The 22,925-nt window shown below is 37.2% G+C and overlaps 5 protein-coding genes across 5 annotated transcripts; all 5 read right to left on the reverse strand.

Moving 5' to 3' along the window:
• Positions 1-478: 478 nt before the first annotated feature.
• Positions 479-1,186, reverse strand: LOC121750978 (coiled-coil domain-containing protein 86-like). Its single transcript, XM_042145681.1, has one exon. It carries the CDS (start codon positions 1,169-1,171, stop codon positions 608-610), a length of 564 nt encoding a protein of 187 aa, XP_042001615.1. The 5' UTR covers positions 1,172-1,186; the 3' UTR covers positions 479-607.
• Positions 1,187-1,536: 350 nt separating this feature from the next.
• LOC121750888 (aspartokinase 2, chloroplastic-like) lies at positions 1,537-7,617 on the reverse strand. Its single transcript, XM_042145542.1, has 13 exons — positions 7,482-7,617; positions 6,757-7,319; positions 6,589-6,671; positions 6,455-6,495; positions 5,937-6,091; positions 4,860-5,009; positions 4,664-4,759; positions 4,297-4,413; positions 3,867-3,986; positions 3,693-3,785; positions 2,758-2,880; positions 2,340-2,456; positions 1,537-2,070 (listed from the first exon to the last, which is right to left on the reverse strand). Exons 2-13 carry the CDS (start codon positions 7,162-7,164, stop codon positions 1,879-1,881), a joined length of 1,695 nt encoding a protein of 564 aa, XP_042001476.1. The 5' UTR covers positions 7,165-7,319; positions 7,482-7,617; the 3' UTR covers positions 1,537-1,878.
• Positions 7,618-8,189: 572 nt separating this feature from the next.
• On the reverse strand, positions 8,190-10,773 carry LOC121750998 (proline, histidine and glycine-rich protein 1-like). The gene is made up of 4 exons (XM_042145703.1): positions 10,584-10,773; positions 10,426-10,488; positions 10,156-10,318; positions 8,190-8,541 (listed from the first exon to the last, which is right to left on the reverse strand). The coding sequence occupies exons 1-4, from the start codon at positions 10,627-10,629 to the stop codon at positions 8,484-8,486; spliced, it is 330 nt and encodes a 109-aa protein (XP_042001637.1). The 5' UTR covers positions 10,630-10,773; the 3' UTR covers positions 8,190-8,483.
• Positions 10,774-11,471: 698 nt separating this feature from the next.
• On the reverse strand, positions 11,472-17,755 carry LOC121750879 (uncharacterized protein At2g33490-like). The gene is made up of 9 exons (XM_042145523.1): positions 17,415-17,755; positions 16,785-16,857; positions 16,365-16,439; positions 15,579-15,640; positions 15,431-15,499; positions 14,436-14,464; positions 14,144-14,351; positions 13,846-14,055; positions 11,472-12,987 (listed from the first exon to the last, which is right to left on the reverse strand). The coding sequence occupies exons 1-9, from the start codon at positions 17,526-17,528 to the stop codon at positions 11,935-11,937; spliced, it is 1,893 nt and encodes a 630-aa protein (XP_042001457.1). The 5' UTR covers positions 17,529-17,755; the 3' UTR covers positions 11,472-11,934.
• Positions 17,756-18,970: 1,215 nt separating this feature from the next.
• On the reverse strand, positions 18,971-22,452 carry LOC121750911 (probable protein S-acyltransferase 7). Its single transcript, XM_042145573.1, has 5 exons — positions 22,090-22,452; positions 21,188-21,370; positions 20,472-20,762; positions 19,777-20,010; positions 18,971-19,682 (listed from the first exon to the last, which is right to left on the reverse strand). Exons 1-5 carry the CDS (start codon positions 22,186-22,188, stop codon positions 19,161-19,163), a joined length of 1,329 nt encoding a protein of 442 aa, XP_042001507.1. The 5' UTR covers positions 22,189-22,452; the 3' UTR covers positions 18,971-19,160.
• Positions 22,453-22,925: the final 473 nt, after the last annotated feature.

Here is a 22,925-nt window from a genome sequence, read left to right on the forward strand (position 1 = left end):
TATATATTCTGGCTTATCAAGGTTGGAATTCGGATGCAGCTATTAGCTTATTAGTGAAGGGTATTGATCGATGTGGTGATTTTACGGTGATTTTCTATATTTTATTTGGTTTTTGTTTATTAGCATGATAAATCATGAATGTGTGGAATGCTGGTTTAGTGGTTTACTTTATGAAAGCCCTTGAAAAATAAGAAAACTAATAACGGTGTTATACTAGTTTTAACATATTGTACTAATTTGAACACTAATTAAACTGTTTGTATGATACTACTTAAAACTTTTTTGTACCAATTTGAGTAATTACCCCTTACTCAGCTGAAAACAACTAATTGGATTGTACTTATTTCTTCTTAACTTAAAGAGTTTGATTAGTTGGATGGTTGATATCGTCTGAATTTTGAGGCAAGCTACGTTGAATGTTTATTTGGTACTCCACTCCATAAACAAAGACCCATTCCACCATTTTGACAAGAACCCATTGATCGAATAATAATTATATTGAGGCTCTGAAAATATAATATTTCTTCTTCAAACAAATATTCCAACAAAACATGATAAACTAAAATGACAATCCGTAACAAAAACACATTTTGATAAAATAAAGAAGCTACTTCTTGGTTTTATTGTTGAAAATATCATCAGAGACGACCTTGAGGAGCTTGCGCTGCTTGGATTTAGAGATTTTCTTGAGCGTATTAGGGTTGGTAATCTTCTGCAGCTTCGTTCCCGACTTGAGAATATTCTCCGCCTTCTTCTTCTCCCTTTCCTCGCGCAGCCGCCTCTTCTCCTGCTTGTTCTGCCGTATTTCCTCCTTGAGCTCCGTCATCCTCTCTCTGTACGCCTTCTTAATCTCCTTCTCCCTTGCCCGCTGCTCCGCCGTCGTCCCCTTCTTCACCTGGACGGACGACGCGCGCCGCGTCCGCACCTCCTTCCACCTCTTCCCCGACACTTTGCCGGCGATCACTCCGTCGTAGGTCGGCTTGCCGAAGGACGGCTTGTTCGGATCGGAGGAGGAGGCGACGGCCTGCCGCTTCGACGGATTGGCGACGGCGGCGTCGATTTCCATCGAGGAATCGTTGTGCTTCTCGGCTTCCTGCTCGGCTCTCTTGCGCTTGAAGGTCTTGCCGCCGAAGCCCTCGTCGAGCTTCCGGAAATCGATTGTGCACGCCATTGCAATTGCTCTGAATCCAACTTCGCTATTTTGTAGGGTTTATGAAGGGGTGTGGGCCGTTGCAGTTTGTGTTCGGCCTTGGGCCTCATATTTTATTCACTTTGGTGTGGCCCGTTGATACTTTTATTGGGCTTTCGGCCTCACACATTTTATTTACTTTCATTCGTAGCTCGAATTATAGAAAATGGAAAAGCATATCAAGAATTTTCGTGAAAATTATAGTAATTTGTTTTGAATCAAAATAAAAATAAATTATCCATTTAGTTTTCATGAGAGATTTAAAATGAGCAATAAATATATGAAGGTTCATGAATGTTGCAATGATAATCCGAACTTGTACTTTCAGGCAAAAATTGATAACAATCTTTAAAAACAATGATCGATAATTCGATACTACTTTTCACTAGTAAATGAAATGATGTTTGTTCATCTTTATACAGAGGCCGCGCGAGCACAATCCCCAATATCACATAAGCATGAAAGACTATTATTTGGTCTGTGATGAAGGGAAGAATAAAACAATCACGGAAAGGATAATCTGTAAAATCTACTTTGACATCAATATAAATAATCGTCGTACAAAATTGCTCAGCGTTGCACAAACAGGCACTTAATCTACCCAATCATATGATCTAAAAATGAAGCCGGAATGACAATTCTAACTTGGAGGGTAATCATTTCGACAGGTTGTGGCTGCTGCAGAGACTTCAAACTGAACCATTTTGAGAATTACTCTCTAAAACAAGTTCCGAAAGATCACTCTCAAAGAAGGCTGCGTGAAGAGCTCTTACGCATTGTTCTGCTTCGCTGTCATTTACGATCAACGATATATTGACTTTCGAAGCACCTTGAGAGATCATTTGAACGTTTACACCATTAGCCCGAAGGACATGGAACGCCTGCCCACATTAAGATCTCATTAGCAGCAGTAATAGCCCCTTCAGGGCAAAAGTAGAGCAAGACAAGCTAAACACTTTGATCCTTTGGATTTGAGAGATTTTCGGGGACCAGGGCCAAACAATGGTGAAAGTGTAAAATGTAGCAAAGAGTTCTAATGAACAGTAATAGCAGATGAACAACATAAATGAAAATCATATCACAAGAAGATAAGCAAAGCATATAATTCAAAGGTAAGCAAAGTTTGTGCGATTTGAATAAGGCAGCGCACCTTTTCAAGTATCAGTGAGGATCTCTGAACATTTCCAATAAGAGAGATGATAGATCTGTGCTGGAGAAGATTTACGACTGCAATTTTTTCTAGTTCTTCCACCACATGGTCTAATTCCTGATCAGAAAATGGGAAAGCTGGGTAAGAACTTGTAAAGCCAATTATAAAACTTTAAAGATAAGATCATAAGAGCTTGAAGCTATTGAAATAGTTCTAGAACACTGCAGGCAAACACTTTCATGAAAAATGGGAAGATAAAGTCAAAAGAAATTTAAGGAAAAGCATACACTCACAAGCTAGGGAAAAGTAAAAATATTAGTTCTCCATATAAAACCAAAGATTGCCACTTGAAACAAAGAATTGATTCTAACTATCCCAAAAATGAAATATTTAGGTTAACGAAGGTCTTGTATCATACGCTTGCCTGCTGGATAAGTTCTCTACTCCAAAGCTTGGAAGGGTCCAACGTCAAGGAAATACTCACTTCACTAGTGGCAACAACATCAACCGATATGCCTAGATCCTCAAAAATTGCAAAAACCTGAACACAACAATTTTGAAGTGAAGTGCAACAGGAAAGGATAAAACTAATGGTGGTTGCAAGTAGGGATGTCAATTTAGCCCGCAACCCGTGGGCTGGCCCGAATAGCCCGCCAAATTTATAGGGTTAGGGCTGAAAATTTCTAGCCCGATTAGCCCGCACCCGATTAACCCGCAACCCGTTAGGGCCAGACCCGAAAACCCGATGGGCTGGCCCGGAAACCCGATAAAATTTATATTGTTCTATTTGTTTGACTCTAATTCGACACTTCATTGATTATTTTATAATATAGATTACTTAAAAAATAACTTTCCATTTTATATATTAAATATATAAATTATATATTAAGTTTTTATTAATATAATAATAGATAAATGAATTAGAAACTTCAAATTCACTAAAAATATATTTAAATTTCTAAACATGCTTTAAAATTTCTTGTTTATGTTTTATTTTGCATAAATCTCAAATATTAGTATTTGATCATGTTTATGATTGAGTTTAAGCATATATCTTAAATTTATAATAATTAAATATTTTACATTTTATAAATATAACTAATTTTCACCATTATTTATTGGATTGATCGCATGTTAATTTTATCGATAGCAACCCGATTAACCCGATGGGCTAGCCCGAAACCCGAGCTTTTAGGGTTAGGGTTGAACTTTTATAACCCGGAAAAATAACAGCCCGATTAGCCCGCACCCGATTGACCCGCAACCCGAATAGGGTTGGCCCGAAACCCGGTGGGCTGGCCCGATTGACATCCCTAGTTGCTAGTTGTTCACATAAATATAAGTGTTGCTTACCCTAGCAAGAAAACCAAATTGACCAAGCATTCTTGTGCTCACAATATCCAGCATTGTAACATTCCTTTTCAAGACGATGCTAGTAAGTACAGCCTGGACATGCATAAGAAAAATAAGTGTCCGACATTCTTTCATGGCAAACAAATTGTTTCTCAAAACAATTAAGCAACTAACCTCACTCATGTCCCTTGATCTAGTGATAAGGGTTCCAGGAGCTTTTGGATTGTAAGAGTTTTTCACTCGCACAGGTATATCACCTTCCCTAGCAGGCCTCATGGACTGTGGATGGAGGACCTTTCAACCAAAAGAAACAGATTGACTTACTAGAGCAACATCCAAATAATAAAAAGAGACCCTAGTCAGAAATCAATATCATCTGTTGTTTGGAATACAGATTCAACTGTATCGGACCAGTATAAAAGCTGCATTAAAAAAATTGTTTCAAGATGACACCCTTTACAGCAAACTAACAATCTTAGACAACCTACCTGGACATTGAGACAAAACCAGCACGGGAAATTATTTCTAGAGTTTTTAATGCAACAAGAATGAGCAAGGTATAGTGCAGACAGTAGAAAATAATTTTGAGAAGTCTTAGTGATACCTGAGCACCAAAATAAGCAAGTTCAGCAGCTTCATCGAAAGTTAGATAGGACACAGGAGCAGCGTGGGAATATATATTAGGATCACATGTGAGAACACCATCAACATCTTTCCACACCTAAAAAGGATAAGACAGTCAAGTAATGTCAACCAAGCAGATCATACAATATAGTGAAAATGACACTGCAACATCTAAGAGAATGGTTACAATTCCAAGAATAAAAGAGTTTGTTTAAAGTTCTACAGAAGATGCACAAATGTGAAACACTTTTCAATGTAACGGAGAGGGCTGAAGTAAAGCAGCATAAAAGAATACAGTTAAAGAAACAGGTTTCAAAGAATATAAACAAGAATTGACAATGATTAACCTGGATTTCTCTTAAACCCAATGCTTTCCCGATTGTGGTAGCAGTTAAATCGCTACCACCTCTCCCTAGCGTGGTCACTGCACAACTTCTCCAACCCTATAATATGGCCAAACACCCTCATGATTCACTGATAAATGTACCAAAAACCACATAACAAATACAACATTGATAGGATCATTAGGGAACAGGGAGCCACCTTCCCAAGGAAGCCAGTAACAATAGGAATAGCAGGATCACTAATCCAATCCCCATGCAATCTCTTTGCAACAGCTGGATAGGTTGCTTCCAAAATATCCGCATTCGTGAAATCATCAGTGGTTATAAAACCAATATCAAAGGCATCATACTGCAAAAAGATGCAAAATGTTGCAGTTATACAACAATGTGGTATGCTGGCAGCGACTGTACTACTATATAGCATGCAGCATCAGAGAAACCATAATCAATCATTAGCAAAAATGGCATTTTAAAATATAATTAAATCTCACTGATTAAGCTACATAGAATTTTCGAATGATGCAAGGTAAACTCCATGATGTTATAGCTCAAGTTTGATAGAAACAGAATTCCGCAAAAGTATGTACAGCTCAAACAAGTACTTCTCTTGGCCCAAAATTTGAGAGTAAAAATGAATTCAAAAAGATAACAGCATACTCATCTTATGAGATTGGAAACGAATTTTTCACCCTCAAAAAGAATTTGTTGGCCATGGAATAAAGAAATACTGCCATTCAAACGTGTGTTGTTTCAATCACTTTATAAAAATAGGCTGAAAAGTGAAAACAATTCATTATCTTAGAAATTCTATAAATAGGTTATGCCATTTTCCCAGGACAGACAAGTTTATGGTATCAAAGCATGGAAAACCAATTAATCCCATGGAAAACCAATTAATCCGAATGTTTCTGGGGTTCATTCATCTAGTGCCCATGTACAATTGGCGAAATAATACGGGAAATAGAAGTATTTTGGTAAACTAATACGAGAACAAATATAATAAATGGAAAAACCCTAGCTCCAATTCTATCATCTTCATTGTTTTGAATGGACAAGCTTTCAGGAAAAAAGAATAAGATGAAATTTAAAAACTTATTATGGCAATACAAACATTTGACACAAAATCGCTGTAGTAATTTATGTTTCTTCGGGGCTCAAGAAGCATCATTATTCATTAATCATAGGAAATTCTTCTCGATTTCAAATATGTAGCAGATAATTGTACTTTTGTAATGATTAATTATGAAATGATATGAAGAAATTCAAGAAAACATACTTGTTGGGCTTTTACACCTATTTTATTCAAATAGGCAGCAAAAAGCCTTGTAGACATGCATTCCCCAAAAGAAACCAGGTAGTCTTTTGTTCTTAGGGTCATCTCTTTCATCATAGCAATTCCATTCAGAAGTTGTTCCAACTCAAACAGGTGTTCTGCAGAATTGTTTTGAATAAAAATGTAATAGTAAATGGATTAAATTGTCAATTAACAAGAACTAATAGTGTAGATACTAGATACATATGTAGAAGATGGCAACCTTATCCAGAGTGATTTCTCGAATGATGGCTTAAATAAACAAGAAAGAATGCAGTAATCATCTAGAGTTATCATAACATAAATGCAGATGCAAGATGGATGTCAATGGCATGCAATCAAGACAGAAAATCTGATAGTCACTGGTCCTACATATAACTTTTTCAGCAAACAACTTTTTATCAACTATCATCAGTTGACTCTCATGCATATAATAAAATCCATTGGTGGCCAGATCTTAAAGGAAGTGACGTGTCACTCACTAGATATAATTGTGCTCTCTACTCCGAGCTCATATGCGGTCCTGATGGCACAACAAAGCACAAATCTTTTGAGTAAGATATTCTCCATGAAAAAACATTAGGATGGAAAATTTGCACACATAAAGCTGAAAAACCTCAAATGTAAATCTTTGATGAAAGTCAATTCTTCAAGATCAGACACATTCGAAACGCCACAAGTGACAGACTTCTCTCCAGCCTGTAACACAAGCACCACGATCAGAAACCAAGTTATGAAGGATTTATTAGACACACACAAAAAAAAAACACAGCTGAACATATACCGATAAGAGCTTGTTAGTTGTTTTCCCCATAGCAGAAAGAACAATGACAGGTCTCTCTTCTGGAAAGCTGAGAATGAGCTCAGCTACTTCCCGCATTCTCTCCGCGGAGGCTACAGACGAACCACCAAACTTCATCACGCAGGTTAGCTCATTTTCATTCGAAGTTAGGTCAGCATCGTGGTTCTGAGTATCAGTCCTTTCAAGCATATCAATCTTCCCACCCTCACATCTCATTCTCAGAGACAAACAGTGACTGGACACCGAAGGCAGCCATGGCGGCAACGAAACCGCGAAATGAAGATACTGCTGCCTAGGAAACTGCATACACTGATATCCGGAAGCATATTTGCTCTTGGAGAAAAACTGGTTTGGAGTTTTGACGCCAGATAAATGCAATGTTGTCGCCATGCCAAATTAAATCCTCCGAATTAAATCCTACCTCAATAAATGGCGGTGAGAAGTGATGAATTTTAAGCAGATCTTTCCGGAAGCAGAAAGAGTGAACTACTAGTTTCTAGCTATTTCCACCACCGCAGTACGAGAACAGGTATCAGAGAGAAAACCTAAAAAGAGAAGACAAGGAAAACGAAAATTGCATTCAATAATACAAGCAATCTGCAGAAAATTGGTGGAAAGAAGAATCAAATGACAGTAACGTGTGATTTGAGGATTGAGTTGGATAATAGTTTTAGCTGAAATTGAATCGACAGGTTTGGAAAATGAACCTGTAATGGGAATGGTGGCGGCGGAGGGGCAGGGAACGATGCAGACCACCAACTCTATAGAGCTGCGAAACGTTTTTCTAATGAATAATAATTGCGTTTTTGTTTTTTTGTTTAGAATATGCGAGGAAGGTGTGGTGGTCGGACACGGGCACTTCGATTAAATTTATTTGATTTGATTTGATTTGGATTTTGGAGCACTACTATTTTGACTACAATTTATGCACATTTATAATAGTAAAAAGTTTGAGATTAATGTTGCCAAAAAATAGGAGTATATTGGCTTAACAGATATAATAATTTTTTTTTATAGTAATTGATATATTTTGAGTGGAAAAGGTTTTGAAGTATTTTTTTTAGAACAATTTTGTTATTTTCTTACCTTTATTCCCAGTTTTTGTTCATAATCAAAAGTAAAGTCTCCCATGGTTCATTCTAGAGATGTCAATAGGGCAGTAGTTATTTAAAACCAATCGATTTGTCCGACTATTAATTAGGTTACACATTAATCTGGAAAACAATAAAGTTTTGTACAGATACAGGTTTTTAAAATGGACAAATAAAAATTGAGAGTAGCCGGTGGATTTAGAATCAATAATAGTAATTGTATTGCTGAAATTAGCATAGCTTATAGTACTAGCTTATTCATCATATTGATGTTAAACATATGAATAACCGTTAAAAGTGACATCGGTAAAACTGCACAAAAAGTAACATCGGTAAAACTGCAGAGTCGCCTATATTGACATTCGGATACAATAAAGAGTGGAATAATTTGTTCACTAGGAGATACTAATACAAGTACAACAATATAGTCTAGTAAGCTTAGGCTTCATCAACATTGTCCATCTTTACTCGTGACAATACTACAAGGGTAGTAAAGAGCTTATTCATACAATTATATCATTGTAGTCTACAATAGGTCTGAGTTTCACCGGATCTGCACCAGCAAACTCATACTGATATAAGGTGCTAACCAAAGATCAAATAGGCACGCTTGTACACTCAGAAACAGCAGCGGCAACACTGTCTCCATATGCAGCAGCAACAAAGCGCAGATAAGCTGTCAATCACAAACAGGTTTAATTACTTTGACATGGTGCTCAATATAATGAACAACACTCCATGAGATAGCAAAATATAAATCGAGCACGTGAAAGAAAAACAGTTCATGTTTTTGAAGTGGATGAGATAAACATTTTTATGAGTAAGCTTATGAGACTTCATTTATTTTTAAAAATTGTAGAATTAACTTCAAGGGTGTAGCCCAAGAATAGTTATCTATGTGTTTCAAGAACTGGCTCCAAATGCAATCTAAGTTCCTAGCTATCTCATCTCATCTCAAGTCAAGATTGTCAAGCCATATGTTTTTGCTCGGAAAACCAGCCTTGCCAGTGAACCTTTACCGAGTTGAAAAGCATTAACATTCGTTACCTCCAACCATCATCGAGTACAGCCAAATTCGCATAAAGAAACAATAGTTACATAATGAGATTCTTGAAAAGTTTAGGTCACAACTGACAAGCAAAGTCAATTGTCAGATGGTATTTACGTTTGGATGCAATGCAGGTGGGAGATCATTCCCCCTGCCTGGCCAACCACCAAATTGGGAACGTGAGCATAGCCTTTACTTTACAAAAATGTAATCTTTAGAAAAAGGCGAAGCATAGACTGCAAACATCACGCAATACTTTGCAGCTTGCAACAAGACCAGCTTTGAACAAAGTCGAATTGAATGTTCTCTAACTGTAATGATCATTGGACAGAGCTCATGTGTTTTTAGTTCAAGTTTTTGGGGATGCACTTAGCAGAACCAACTCAATAACGATGTGAAGCTATGCATCATGGACTGACCTAGAGCACATCTGTATCCCGGATTTCGATGCTTAATAGATCAAATGCACACATAATGAGCAACTACAAAACCCCTCTTTTAGGGTGTCCACTATAAGGCGGACACGCCCAATAGCCCCGCCTCAGTTTTTGTCCATAGCCCCAATTTAGTTGTCCACAGCCCCAAAATTCTATTTCCGCCACTATGGTGGACACCTCCAATAGCCCCCAAATTTTATAATCAATTTTCATTTTAAAATGTTTTAGTGTTAATCGGGTATAATTAAAATCATCGCAGTGTAAATAATTAGAAAACGAGGTAATTGAGGCCGAATATTCGTTGTATTGCAAACAGGTAATATTCGCTGCCATAGCCCGATTCCTGAGAGTCGGGTGATTCGTCGTCGCCTCGGTGCATTTTTAGAGAGTGGCTGTGTAGATAGTGAGTGGATGGATTTTGTGAAAATGGTGAAAAATAGGTGGTGGGGAGTGGTATTTATAGAGGTAAAAAAAATATATCGAAATTGAATCCGCCGCGGCTGTTGTCCGCCCCCTATGGGCGCCGCGCCTATAGGCGCGGCTAATTCTCCCCAGTCGCGGGCTCGCCCCAACCCCGCCTATCCCTCGTCCGCCACCCCTACCGCCCCCAAATGTTGTCCGCCCGCCTTCCGGACAACTTCCCCACTATAGGCGCCCGCCCTCCGCCCCAACCCGTGGCTATAGCCGCGGGCTGTCCATAGTGGACACTCTTATCTCAGATACAACAAAAGAGAAGATATTCTAATTCATATAAAACCATACAAAGCCTAATTTGCAGTAAATGTCAAAAAAATACTGAACATACCAGCCCTGAAGGAAGGAACAGCAGCCAGAATCAGAGTGATGATGATCATCGTGATGGTGGTGAGAAGGCGGAGGCGGATGGGGAGCGTGGCCAGGATTGAAGTATCCTTGGTAAGGTCCTGGCCCAGGGGGCGGCGGAGACGGATGGTGTGGGGGGCCGTGCCCTAATGAAACAAGTGTATGAAACATTAAGCCAATTAACAGGAAAAAACACAGTAAAATGTGAAATTGAATATGATGAGTTGAAACGAGGATGAAAATGGAAAAGAACCTGGTGGAGGATGGTGCGGTGCGTCGTGATGATGTGGAGGCGGATGGTGTGGGGGGGCGTGCCCTAATCAAACATGAATCCGATTACCAGTAAACTGAGAAATTGAATATGATGAGTTGAAATGAGAAATGGAAGGATGAGAGAGGATGGAAGGAAACCTGGTGGCGGATGGTGTGGTCCCTGCGGCACGCTGTGATAAGTCATTTTGGAATTTCCGATCACTGCGATTTGAGAGAGAAATTGATGATCAAATGAGATTAAGATTTCAATTTTCAGGTTTTATCTCTGCAGATTGCAGTTGAATATTCTCACTATCATTATAGACATGGTGATGGTGGAGTACTTACTGTATACGACTCTTAACTGTGTCGGCCGGTCCATATAATATAAGGACGCCACGTGAATTGTGTTGATAGGCTCTTTGTATAATGATGCAATAAAATTATCACAAGGTATTTTATTAAAACAAAAACAGACTACCGTAGACCAAAATTATTAATAATACTGTGTTTGATTGACCTTCTAAGTTCTTTACATATAAGCTTTTAAATCACTTACAAATGGAAAAAATAAATTCAACAACCTATAAGCTTTTCAAAATAAAATGTCTCACTTCCAATTATTTTTCATAATCTTATAAACAACCATCAATTTTAAAAATTACTCTGTTAGTAATAATTTACTATGCCTTCCAACTTCGCCTCTCTTTTAACAAAATATAGTACTCCTCTGAGAAGCTCAATTTTTCAAACACTTAAAACTTGCAAAATTTTAAAACATTGCATCTTACTATAAATAATTGCAACTCTTATACTCTTTGGATCTTATAAGCTCTTTACAATAAATTAAGTCAAACACAGAATAAAGCATACTCTTCTAAGTTGTATGATAAGATTTTATATTTTATTTAAAAAAAAAAGTTGTATGACAATTCAAGATTCTTTAAATAAAATCAAAATATAACAGCCTTAAACCAACCCCCACCACCCTAAGACACCAAACCCCACAGCCCAAAGAAATGGAAAGATTAAAATGGGACAAATAAAGGCAGAGACCGAAGCAGCAGGGGTTAAACGTTATTTTGACCGAATTGAATGTTAGAGCAAAACAACAACAATATATACAAACTTTCACCCAGTAAAATATCGCAGGATGCTAACTCCATAAAACTGCGACTGTTGAAGGGCTGTGCAAGTTACTTCAGCCGCCACCTGCATCCACTGAAATTTCAGCTTTGGATTCAGATGGTATTTATCTCACAAGATATCAATCCTTTTTCTTTCCCCTAATATATCATATCATTATATACCAATAGCTACAATGTTGGCGTCAAACGCAATACCAAGCAAAATTCACATCACTAAAGCTTTCAGAACTCCTCCCCCCCTTCTTCCACACATGGCAAGGAGGAAACAAATAGATTGGGAGTTACACAATCCCAAATGTGTAATCGACAAGTGAAACTCGACATTCCATTATACTGATCGAGCCAGTCAAATAATAGAAGACCTAACCGGCAAAATCATTCACTTTGCCTCCTATCCGTCCAGAGTTTGGAGACTTCATGTTTGATAATGATATAGGTGTTAATGGGGGAGAAGGTAACTTTTCCGTCCTCTGGGCAATTTGAGAGGGTTCCAGTGCCTTGCCTGGATGAAATGCCGTTGCTCTCTGACTACTAGAGGGTATAGAGAAACTTCTGGAGACAGTTAGTTGCGGGAGAGGGAGTGGGGACCCTTCTTTTGAGGACACGTATCGATTCCTATTCGTAGGAGATATTTCTCGATTTCTACTCACTAAGGGAGCTGAGTGTCCGATAGCCCCGCCAGCAGCTTGCATGGCCTTCGAGCCAAAGAACTCAGGGGGTCTCGGGAGCTCATGAAGCTCACTTATTTTGGGAGAAGATACTGGTGGAGGCGGAGCATTCTGAGAAACATTCAACACTGGTGGGTGAAGGCCAGAAACAGAACCATGTAACCCAGAAACTTCTGTAGAGCTGATAGGTCCACTGGTGGGTACAAGTGGCTGCTTGTTATATGATTTGCTAACTATCGGACCAGAAAAGGCTTGCCTTTGTATCTTTTGGTTATCAGACCCACTTCGTGTGTCCAACTGCGAGACAGAAGGGGGTAGAGGGAGAAAATGCTTCTTGTTGCTGTTATCGTCAGCTGGCACCTGAGATTTTGGAAGATTGCGTGCAGATATGTGGCCCTCTACACTTTTCTTCTGCTTCTCAATGTCCAGTGGAGATGAATGATACAGATTTTTGGAGCTCCCACCGGAGCTTTTGGTACTGGATAGGGATGGAGAGCTATTAATTGAACCCTTTGCATCATCAGGAGTGGGAAGCACATGTCTACTATATTTCTGTGCAGAATTCCTCATTTCTCTAATTCTTTCGCCAGGGTCAAACTTCTCAGCATATAATGGAGCAGAATGACTATTAACTGCTCTACGTTGTTCACTAAAGAATACATCCCCTTGGTTTCTGCCAAAGCTTAGCTGCATCTCAAGATTTTTCACCTGTGATGTTTGGGAACTTGATACACCCATCTGATCTAGCTGCACAATCAGTGTAACAAGATAACTCAGCTACAGGGCAAAACTGCAACATAATAGGTTATACTAACACAAACTTAAGGGCAGATGAGAAAGAACAGAAATGTCCAGGCCACAGATAATTGAAATCAAACTCACAAATAACATGAGTTTACCAATCTGATCATGGTAACAATTAGCATCCACCAACCAAAACTATGGCATACTCTGGGGAGTTGAGAAAGAGACCCCAAACTCTCATCTATATTTTACAGCTTAGGCAAGGATGGTGACAGCAGATTTGCTTCCTTAAGACATTTTTTTCTAACTTATTCACGAATTGTAAAAAATATTTTTGATTTTTGCAGAAGCAGCTGACTCTTATTATATATGCATAAAGCATGACTAATGTGCATATATAGAAAATCATGATCCACTTGCATTTTAAAGATACCATTATCATCCTACATAAAATACAAGGAGATGAAGTAATTACATAATTTTTGTCCAAATAACAATTTATGAAAAGCTTAACCAATTTTTGGCCCAAGAAAATCATAATCCACTTATATTGCATTTTAGAGATTCCATTAACATCCTACATAAAATACGAGAAGGAATAACTAATCCCAGGGGAGAAGTAATTACAGAATTTTTGTTCCTTACAATAGCTTAAATTAGAGGATATAATAACTTTTTTTAATGCTTTAAATTCACAGTCCAAAATGCCTTAGCACCCAGCTTTTTATGCACAATATATAGCATAGGATAGCGAAAGCTCATATTTGAACAACACATTTTAACAATAGAACTGACACTTTCTATTTTAGTCAAGTAATTTTTACTGAAGTTGTAAAGTCAAAGATCAATCGAAAAGCTTACATCCATTGAACTCCTTGATGTGGTAGTATTTTCAATCTCTTTCTTGTTTAGGGTATAGTCGAAACTTAGTTCTCCATCATCATTAGTCTGAAAACTGTCTCCATCGTTCAATTCAATTAACTCATAGTCAATGTGCTGCTTTTCTGCAACATTCTTTACATGTGGCTCTACAGCTTCGAGAGATTGTAGTCCTTTCCGGAAAAAGTTTAACTGGTTAAACCAAAAACAAACATGAACAATTCAGAAGGAAAAAATACACGTAGAAGAATTAATGATTAACAATAAAAATATAAAGAACCTGTGCCGCATGGTGACGAGCTGCCTGTGTCAATAGACTCCGGGACTGCCCTTGCTTCAGTGATTCTACACGAAAAATGCACAGCCTTGCAACCTCGCCATATTCTTCACGAACTGCCTTCAATTGCTCTGAGGTAAAAGTTTCCCCCTTTGCATGTCTCGATTTTCTTTTTTCTCTAAATTGTCCCAACATGTACTCGAATATTTCTCTGTAATTCATATATGCAAGCATAAATAAGAATCAACCATGGCGAAGAATATATGGGAAAAAGATGCATCGAATAAGCAAAAACCTTTTCTCATCACACTGCAATTTCATCTCCTGCAGCAATAAAGAATAGTTAACTACCTGGAATCGAATCAAATATTGAATAGGTACAAAACTGTTTCACAAGTCATGCTAAAACACCGGGAGCTTGCATGATTTAAAGTCATGAAAGTACCGGAACTACAAACTAATTTGATTATAACAGAACATTCTAGACAGGGACAGATGGTCAGGTTAATAGGTTATCACCACCACAATCCACACCTCCCCTTTTTTTGCTGGGTATAATTATATGGGAGGTAGGTTGGCAGGATTAGAGTCAATACTCACATATGGTGGCACATAAATTAGGGCATACCAGCCAAAAAAACACATAAACAATTTTCTCTGGATGACAAATAGCATAACATAGTTTACAGTATTTAACACCAGTAGCCAAGTTCAGTACCAAAAGATTGTTTTCATATGTACAAATAAAGTTTGTTAGAAATGCTCAATATTAAGAAATAATCCATTTACAATAAGAAAGAAAAAAATGACGAGAACAGTAAGGTGTAAAGCTCATAAAACAGAGAACTTTAGACAAAAACAGTAGAATATACATCAGATTTCAATCAGAGCTAAGAAAATAAATTGGTAAAAGTTGATTTAGTCATAGTTGATTTAGTCATACTTACTAAACTTGCATTTAACTTTGAAAACCTACATTCACCTTTCTTTTTAAGTTACAGGGGAAGTGTTGTCTGTGACAACAAATATTAATATCATTACTGATCCAAGGGAGATCATTTGTGGCTGAAAAAGCAAGCTTATGTCTAATCCGGATATGGTTACTACTTACTAGTAAGATCATGTAAACCTTCCTTTGAGATAAGATCAAGTAACCCTTTATTTTCATCATATGTATAACATTGGGATAACTTAAACCTTCAAAAGGTCATTCTATAACTAAGAGACTTGGGGATAGAATTACAACAATTAACAAATATAAGAATGAAATGAAAAGGATAGTGCTTAAACCTCCACTTTACGTAGCTCACTCAGGAGAGATTCTGATGGATGCGTTATTGTCATGATAATATGTGACCGCTGAAATGAGGAATTGGTATGTTAAAATAATCCTCTAGTTCAGACGTAATACAAGAGATTGATAACAACAAATACTAACATATCTATCAACAAGTTTCTGAAGTTCAAGCTGCACTTTCCCCAACAATGATATTGCACCTCCTGCACAACCACAGAAAATCATCTAACAAGATATTTTGCAACATCCAATTATATCAACACTAAAAGCAAAAGGAAAAATGTTTCAATAAGAAATTTGAAAAAGAAGCAAAATTAAGAGTCAAATAAATTGAGAGAACTGACTAACTGAGAACCAAATATCAAGAACAAATACCATTTCATATTTTTGTCATACCACAGGGGAGAGAGGGATGATCAACTATGACAAGTATATATGCACTGGTTGATAAAACAAAAAAGTATTACAATTATGAGAAATCATAAGCCATCGAAGATCAAGATGTGTTTGAATTGAGTGGATTGTATCCAAAAATGAGTAATCAACTCAATTTATTTGCAATTATGAAACATAAAATTGCAAAATTAACTCTAGAAAAATTAAGACTACATATGTACAAGCTAAATGAGTAAGTCACTTATGCATCCAACGTTTTTTACACCATGCAGCATATCTTGGACTTTATTTATTCAGTAAATAACATTATATACTAATATATATCATATATTTTTGTTTTATATATCCATTCACTTTTTTCAAGCAAAGCCACTAGGTAACGAAAAGCTAAATATTTCCAGTGAACTGATGGTTTGTTTATGGCTTGATATTTATTGTAGAGATTAGTAAAACAACATATTACCAACATCATTCATTTATTCAATGAAAAACAAAGAAATGCCAATAAGTTGAAGCCACTGGCTCACTCACCTCTATCTCCATCGTCATGCATTGCAGTTTTGTCCAATAGGCAATTCCCCATCTCTATCAACGACTCTGAGAACTCTGTAAGGATAATATATTTATTGTCTCATGTAAGAAAGTATTATAAAGGGAAAATTATTTATAGATGTTTGTTCTACTAACATACTGTAAGTATATGGTAGATCCTAGCTAGAGGAACAAAGTATGAATGATTATACTCTTCTAAATGCAACCCATGCATGTTTAAACTTTTAATAAACTGTATTAGGACCTTTGAGAACTCAAAACCAAAAAATGGAAACTACCAAGCAAGATAACACAATCCATAGCCCCCATAAACCACTACCAGTAAAGCAATATTCAGCCTTTCTGTTCCAAAAAAAAGATGTGAACTAACTAGAAAACAAACATAAGGAAATGTACTACCATAAGCACTATTTGCTGAAGCAGCTGCAGCAGAAAGTAAGCCATCATAGCACGCTCTCATGTCTTTCATATCCTGCAAACGAAAACACAGCAAATATAGCCTACTTAGCTCCAAACACGTACAGGATTCCCCAGAAACGGTGACAAACTACTCCAATTGTGAAAAAATTTAAAAGCAGTAGCACCAAGAAATTTTAAAGCACGAGCACATAACATTTCTTCACAAACTTGCTTCTTTACTCATAGCAACAAGTAATAAGTTGATACCCGCAGAATCCAATCTCAAGTTGAGTAATCAAAAATCAAGCCAAGCAAAATATCCTAAAGCACGGAAATCAGTTCCCTTCATTTCATCTAACATCCCACCAACTATTCACATAGATATCAGAACTAAAGACTTAGGAATTGTTAGAAAAACTACACAACTGATTGGACTAAGGCGTCAGCATTGGCTTCAAAAGCAATGCACCATGATTATGTGCCGAATTTGACCTAGGATCTGAATTCTGAGGCGGTGTAAAGAGTGAGTTGAGGAGGACTCTACTTGATGCACTAAAACTAGAGCCAAATTCAAAGCAAACGATATTCCACCGAGAAGGGAAAAACGAAAGGGGGCAATTAGATTGGCACCTTTGCTGCTTGAGCTAAGCCATCTACATGCACCGAAATAGGGTGATCCCAATCTTCCTCTGGCTCGCCCTTATTCAGCCCCAATCTTCTCAGCTTCCCCAGAGGCGATTTCATCTCCGGCAGACACAGCAACAATAATTTTACTCTGAAATCTAATTTACAACTAAGACTAACCAGAATTTTCCAACAATAACGTCAATCAATCAAGCAGACACATATACGGTGGGGCGAAAGGAATGGGGGAAAACAGTGTGTGTATTTTAGAGAGAGAGAGAGAGGAAATTCTAACGTTATGCGCCGAAATTGTGAAGGCAAGCAGCACTTCTGCCGCTGTAACATACAGACTTAATAATTATAATAAAAATAATAGAATAACAATGGCGACTGACAGACGGCTCTTCCTCAATGTCCTTTTTGGTAATTTCGGGTGAGTCGGAATATAAATATCTTTTCACTTCACCATTTACATTTATTTCCGGGCGTGAACTCTATTTCCATCGCAAATTATTCATCCCATCTTTATTTTCTTTTATCGATTTGATATCGAATTTTAATTTCAACTGCGTAAGAGAAGTGTTTGGTTGCGTGCAATTAAAATTACGTATGCATTATTGTATTAATGGAGGAAAGAGGAGTCCACCCGTCCACATTTGGTGATTACATTTTTGACTATTTTGCCCTGCTACAAGATGGTCAAACTTGTGGACTCATTAATCATTTTTTTGATCTCACATCCATTTAACTTTTCTTCTACTGTTGATGGGAATTTAATTATACCTGCATGGGAGTTTAACCGTAGCAGCATTTATAATGTTCTATTTATTAGACTTTTCAAAATCAATTAAAAATTATTTTAATTGTGTTAGTCTGAATTTTCAGCATTCCTTGGTGAAGTCTTAATTTTAGTCTAATACAGTACTCCATATTTTATAAGTTAAGAATTACTTAATTTGGGAGTTTTTTTATTATAGTCCGAATTTGGAAAATATGTTTGATTATAACTGGTAACAATAATATCAGGTTTTTGGCAATTTTTTTTTGTTATATGATAAAATTTGTTTGAATGATGCATTAACTTTTTATGGTCATGTAAATACGATAATTCTGACTATTACTTAATAATTGATTAAGTCTCAGTGATAATTAATGGCGAAGTTGTGATTTTGACCATAGTCGTTTTTGACCTTTTATCCGCTAAAATTGTCAGCAACCAAATTATTATTCTTTCTCTTTTCCGGTAAAAATATCAGCATTACCCAACCAAAGTATTGAGTACTATTAATTAACGGGTCGGAAAAAAAAGTATTGAGTATTACATTAAAATATTCATCTCAACATTCACCAATTGAATAATTGAACGGGTATTATTATAGTACGACCGAATATTGGAAGCAAACTCAAGAATATTGTTACTATTGGCTATAATTGGAAATTTTCTGAATGTTCTAGCTAAAACACAAATTAAATCAAAATTGAATTATTAACTATTGGGTAAACATAAATCAAAGCTGCGTGAGAAAGAGAGACGATTAGTAAGCTAGCTGAATGCAACACAATTTCAAGAATAAGAAGACACTCTTACAATAGCATAAGCATTCTTTCCTACAGAATGTACCTCCTCAGAAAGCCAAGTTGAATACACCAGCAAACAAACACAACTACACCTTAAAACATTACACTGAACATTTTCACACCATAACCATACCAAAACATTAAACATTAGAAAAATGGTTTGTCCCAATAATGTCATAGTTTGGGCTCTGGCGACAGCGTCGTGCCACCGCCACTCCCACTCCCAACAGTCCGGTTTGACTCTGCCATTCTAGAAGCCAAAGCAAGGATCTCAGGGGATCTCTCCCAGTTTCCACCCTTCCTTCCCCAACTCGAATGCATTCCACCCCGACCTCCATCACCCTCCTTTACTGTACTTATCTCAGGCGACATTTCACCCAATCCACCACTTTTGTAGTTTAAGCCGTCATTGTCGCTAAATTGTCCTTCGTGTTGATCTAAAACCGATCCAACATCCCCCCATACTCCCTTCCTTCCCATCTCAATGTCGTCCACAGCTTTCCCCATGTTAGGACTATTAAAACCACCAGTCACAGATCGAACCGGTAAGGCAGCTTCTCTGGGCACCTTGGCTCTAAATTTATTCCTTGATGGAGGTATGGAACCACATAATGTCTCTTTGAAGTTCAGCAGTAATCCTTTGTTATAGGGATTGGCACGGTGGTCATATCTATATCTAAAATTCTCATAAGTAGTCTGCAAAAGAAGAAGCATAGAAGGGCAAAAGGAAAGTAATTAAAGGCTGCTCGAAAATAGTAAGTTTTGAGCAAAATGTACAGCCCCTCCTCACCTGATTTGTGCAAATCAAATAGAGATGGAATGTCATAAGACCACCAACAAACCAAACCGCAATAAATGTGTAAATAATAAGAGCCATGGAGGCAGGGGTTTTGATCATTGCTCGCCATATAGATATCTCGTAATATTTCATGATCCTTTTTATGTAAACCCAGCAGAAACCGAAAACATACACACAAAGTAGGGTGGTAGTGAAGACAAACATGAAGAAGAACCGGTAGTTTCTCTGCAAAAAGAAAAAGATTGTAAAATTCGGAATATATACGCGCTGGAGTTGTCAAAGTCGAACCAATTTGTTACTGTGATGGGATATGAACATTGTTAATTTCAAACAATGCTTAGCATGATGAAAAAATTAGGCCAATGTTAGTGTTTTAATTCAGATACATATTAATTATCGCATAAAGACAATTTTGATGCAATTCGGGAGCCAAATTCAAGTTGGATATGAATAAATCGGGTAAGACTTGTCTAAAACAAAAATGAAAGCAGAACCCATAGATAAACAATGTTTCAAAAAAGGATATTCATAGAGATGATTCATAGTAGTCTACAAAAGGATAAACTATTGATTATGACCATCATCAAAAAACATATTGCAAATCATTAAGTGAAGTCAAGTTGGTTATGCCCCCAAGCAATTCTAAAGGCTAAAGTATTTGTGTTTAAGTAGTGTGCATATCTTACCAGTCCTATGCACTGTCCAACCCAAGGGCAGTGGTGGTCAAATCGTTCGACACAGTTATTGCATATTGAACAGTGAGAGCAACGGGGAGGTCTATACAACATACATGTGTCGCAATACTTAATTTTCACTGTCATGCCATTTACTTCTACTTCTTTAACACGAGGCAAGCGTAGTTGTGGGGTTTGAGTGCCTCCAGTATTATCATCACAAGCTTCAGGCTCGGGTGGATGGGCATTTCTAGGAATTATACCTGGATCTCTTCCAGAGGTTAGCAGGAGGAGCATTAAATCCTGAAATTCAAGCAGAGTGTTGAGACTTTTGGCATAAAAGAAGTAAATCACCATGATAAATCATCAACCAATATTAATCCAATTAGAAAGTTTCATACGTTGTAGTTCTACATAAGTATTAAAAACATTCTATACGGGTTGTTTTCAGACTATTGTTCACAATATCAAACCCTATTGTTCACAAGTGCTTTGGATCAAATGTCTTCTGATCAACAACAAAAAAATTGTTTGTGTACCCAAATAAGGAATTAACTTTGTTCATGGATCATCATTTATAAGAAATAATCCCAATGGCTAATGATACATTTTCTTCGATAATTACTTCCATTATTCTTCCATCATGATTATAAATATTCAAAATGCCAAGATGGTAGCCATCTGTGCAGGCATAATTACTGGGGGTGGGTGAGAGAGAGAGGGCATACACATGATGTCATAACAATGGCGACTGTCATAATATATCCTCCCCAGTTATCATAAGAATCATTCATCAGCTTGTGAGCGACAAATATACAGAAAACAGAGACGGGAGCTACGATCAGGAATATAGTGAGAGCCAGTGATCTTACATCCGGCCCAAAAATAAACCTTCCTTGAAGGAGGAATTTCTGCAACAAAAAAAGAAACAAGTGATAATTAAGCATTCAACTATAACAAAGCATCAGTTCAGAATAAAAAGTCACAAGGCATGGTATCAGCTATATATGTTTATGTTTTAGCAAGTTAATTAAGTTCCAGAACTGAAAATGTAAGGTGCAAAGAAAATCACAAATGACGGGTGGAATGAAGTTGCAATTTGCAAAGATAATATATATATGGCATCTGATTCTCAAATTTCTACTAAATGGCCTTACGGTGAACTACAAAATGCTGGATGGAGCTTAAACCCTGAAAGCAAAACTACCATAACATCTAAATAAAAGTTCACAAATCCGTGAACACGATTACTGATCTATACAACCAAGTCACTTCACATCTTAGACTTGCTGCAATTAGATAATATAGCAGCATATCCATTCATCTATGAGCTAGAGCAGTTAACTCTCCCTAATTGCTAATCCCATCATTGTCAATATAGCTACTAGATCTAGTATATCTTCTTCAAGAAAACACAAAAATTATCCTAAATAACCAAACAAACACCATATTAATCAGCAAAAACTGCTCAATTTAACAATCACTTCATCCGTATTTTATAGCTTCCTCTTCTCCCCATTGGCACAAAAATCACTCAGAGCTCAAATCAGCATAAACAAAGTAGATTAAAGCGAACAATCCCATAACAAACAAAAAATTATTCATGAAAAAGAAAATAATTAAAACTCACATTATTGCCTTTCCAAGCCTGATATATCCGGACCTCGTCCGACCCGGTTTCGGATCCGCCTACCTTGTCGGACCCCTTTGGGGGAGGAACCACATACATTTTGTAGAGCAGTTTCCTGCCTTGTTTTCAAAATTCCCACTCTCAAGTTCAAATATTTAGCATAAATCCTTGCCCCCAAAACAAAATTGTCAACAATAATTATCACCAGAAACAGTTGTGAACACTAAACTGAGCAGCAATCCCCGCAAAGTCGGAGTCCCGGCGAGAATGGAAAGGCCGTGTTTGGGGAAATGGGAATTGATATTTCCTGTTTCTTTACTCCACTTGGAGTGTTTTGCCGCTTTTCCTTTTTCTTTTCCTCATCCCTTTTTGCGTGTGCAAAGCTTTACAGGAACGCCGAGCTGACGCGGCGCTTGCTGATTGGTCCAGTGGGGCCCCGCGGGAACTAGCGTTGAATCATTACTCCCAAATCCCATCGCCATTCTAACAAATAATAATCCCAGAAAAAGAAAAAAGTCGTTTGCACTTGATTGATTAAATGTTTTTGGATTGGAGGAATAAATTTCATGATTTATAGAGCATCGAATTCATTGCATTCGAAGTAGAGAGTAATATATCTACTTCCAACATTGACTTAGGATGGATTTTTAAAATTTTGTTTGAAATTTAAGTATTTTTCCCTTTGAACTACCATCCGTAATTACCTACAATCATTACTTTAGGATATATTGTTTACTCTATTTACCACAACTCTTGCTCTTAATGAAGATTACTTCTACTAGTAAATATAGATTGTTTCCTCTCATATGTAAGTGAGCAAGAGAGAATAAAGGACA

Source organism: Salvia splendens, chromosome 10, assembly GCF_004379255.2.
Source record: "Salvia splendens isolate huo1 chromosome 10, SspV2, whole genome shotgun sequence".
Lineage (NCBI taxonomy): Eukaryota > Viridiplantae > Streptophyta > Magnoliopsida > Lamiales > Lamiaceae > Salvia > Salvia splendens.

Bases quoted from the DNA above. Each gene is read 5' to 3' on its own strand.
- LOC121750978 (XM_042145681.1), bottom strand. From the start codon at position 1,171: ATGGCGTGCACAATCGATTTCCGGAAGCTCGACGAGGGCTTCGGCGGC.
- LOC121750888 (XM_042145542.1), bottom strand. From the start codon at position 7,164: ATGGCGACAACATTGCATTTATCTGGCGTCAAAACTCCAAACCAGTTT. The intron at 3,987-4,296 runs GTATCACTAAGA...TTTGGTTGAAAG, and splicing joins TTGCTTATTTTGGTGCTCAG to GTCCTCCATCCACAGTCCAT. The intron at 2,071-2,339 runs GTGCGCTGCCTT...TAATGTGGGCAG, and splicing joins CCTCACTGATACTTGAAAAG to GCGTTCCATGTCCTTCGGGC.
- LOC121750998 (XM_042145703.1), bottom strand. From the start codon at position 10,629: ATGACTTATCACAGCGTGCCGCAGGGACCACACCATCCGCCACCAG. The intron at 10,489-10,583 runs GTTTCCTTCCAT...ATGTTTGATTAG, and splicing joins ACCACACCATCCGCCACCAG to GGCACGCCCCCCCACACCAT. The intron at 10,319-10,425 runs GTTCTTTTCCAT...TTGTTTCATTAG, and splicing joins ACCGCACCATCCTCCACCAG to GGCACGGCCCCCCACACCAT.
- LOC121750879 (XM_042145523.1), bottom strand. From the start codon at position 17,528: ATGAAATCGCCTCTGGGGAAGCTGAGAAGATTGGGGCTGAATAAGGGC. The intron at 14,465-15,430 runs GTTTAAGCACTA...TTATTGCTGCAG, and splicing joins GTGAGCTACGTAAAGTGGAG to GAGATGAAATTGCAGTGTGA. The intron at 14,352-14,435 runs GTTTTTGCTTAT...TATGAATTACAG, and splicing joins TTGCAGTGTGATGAGAAAAG to AGAAATATTCGAGTACATGT.
- LOC121750911 (XM_042145573.1), bottom strand. From the start codon at position 22,188: ATGTATGTGGTTCCTCCCCCAAAGGGGTCCGACAAGGTAGGCGGATCC. The intron at 21,371-22,089 runs GTGAGTTTTAAT...TTTTTGTTGCAG, and splicing joins AGGCTTGGAAAGGCAATAAT to AAATTCCTCCTTCAAGGAAG. The intron at 19,683-19,776 runs GTGAGGAGGGGC...CTTCTTTTGCAG, and splicing joins ATTTGATTTGCACAAATCAG to ACTACTTATGAGAATTTTAG.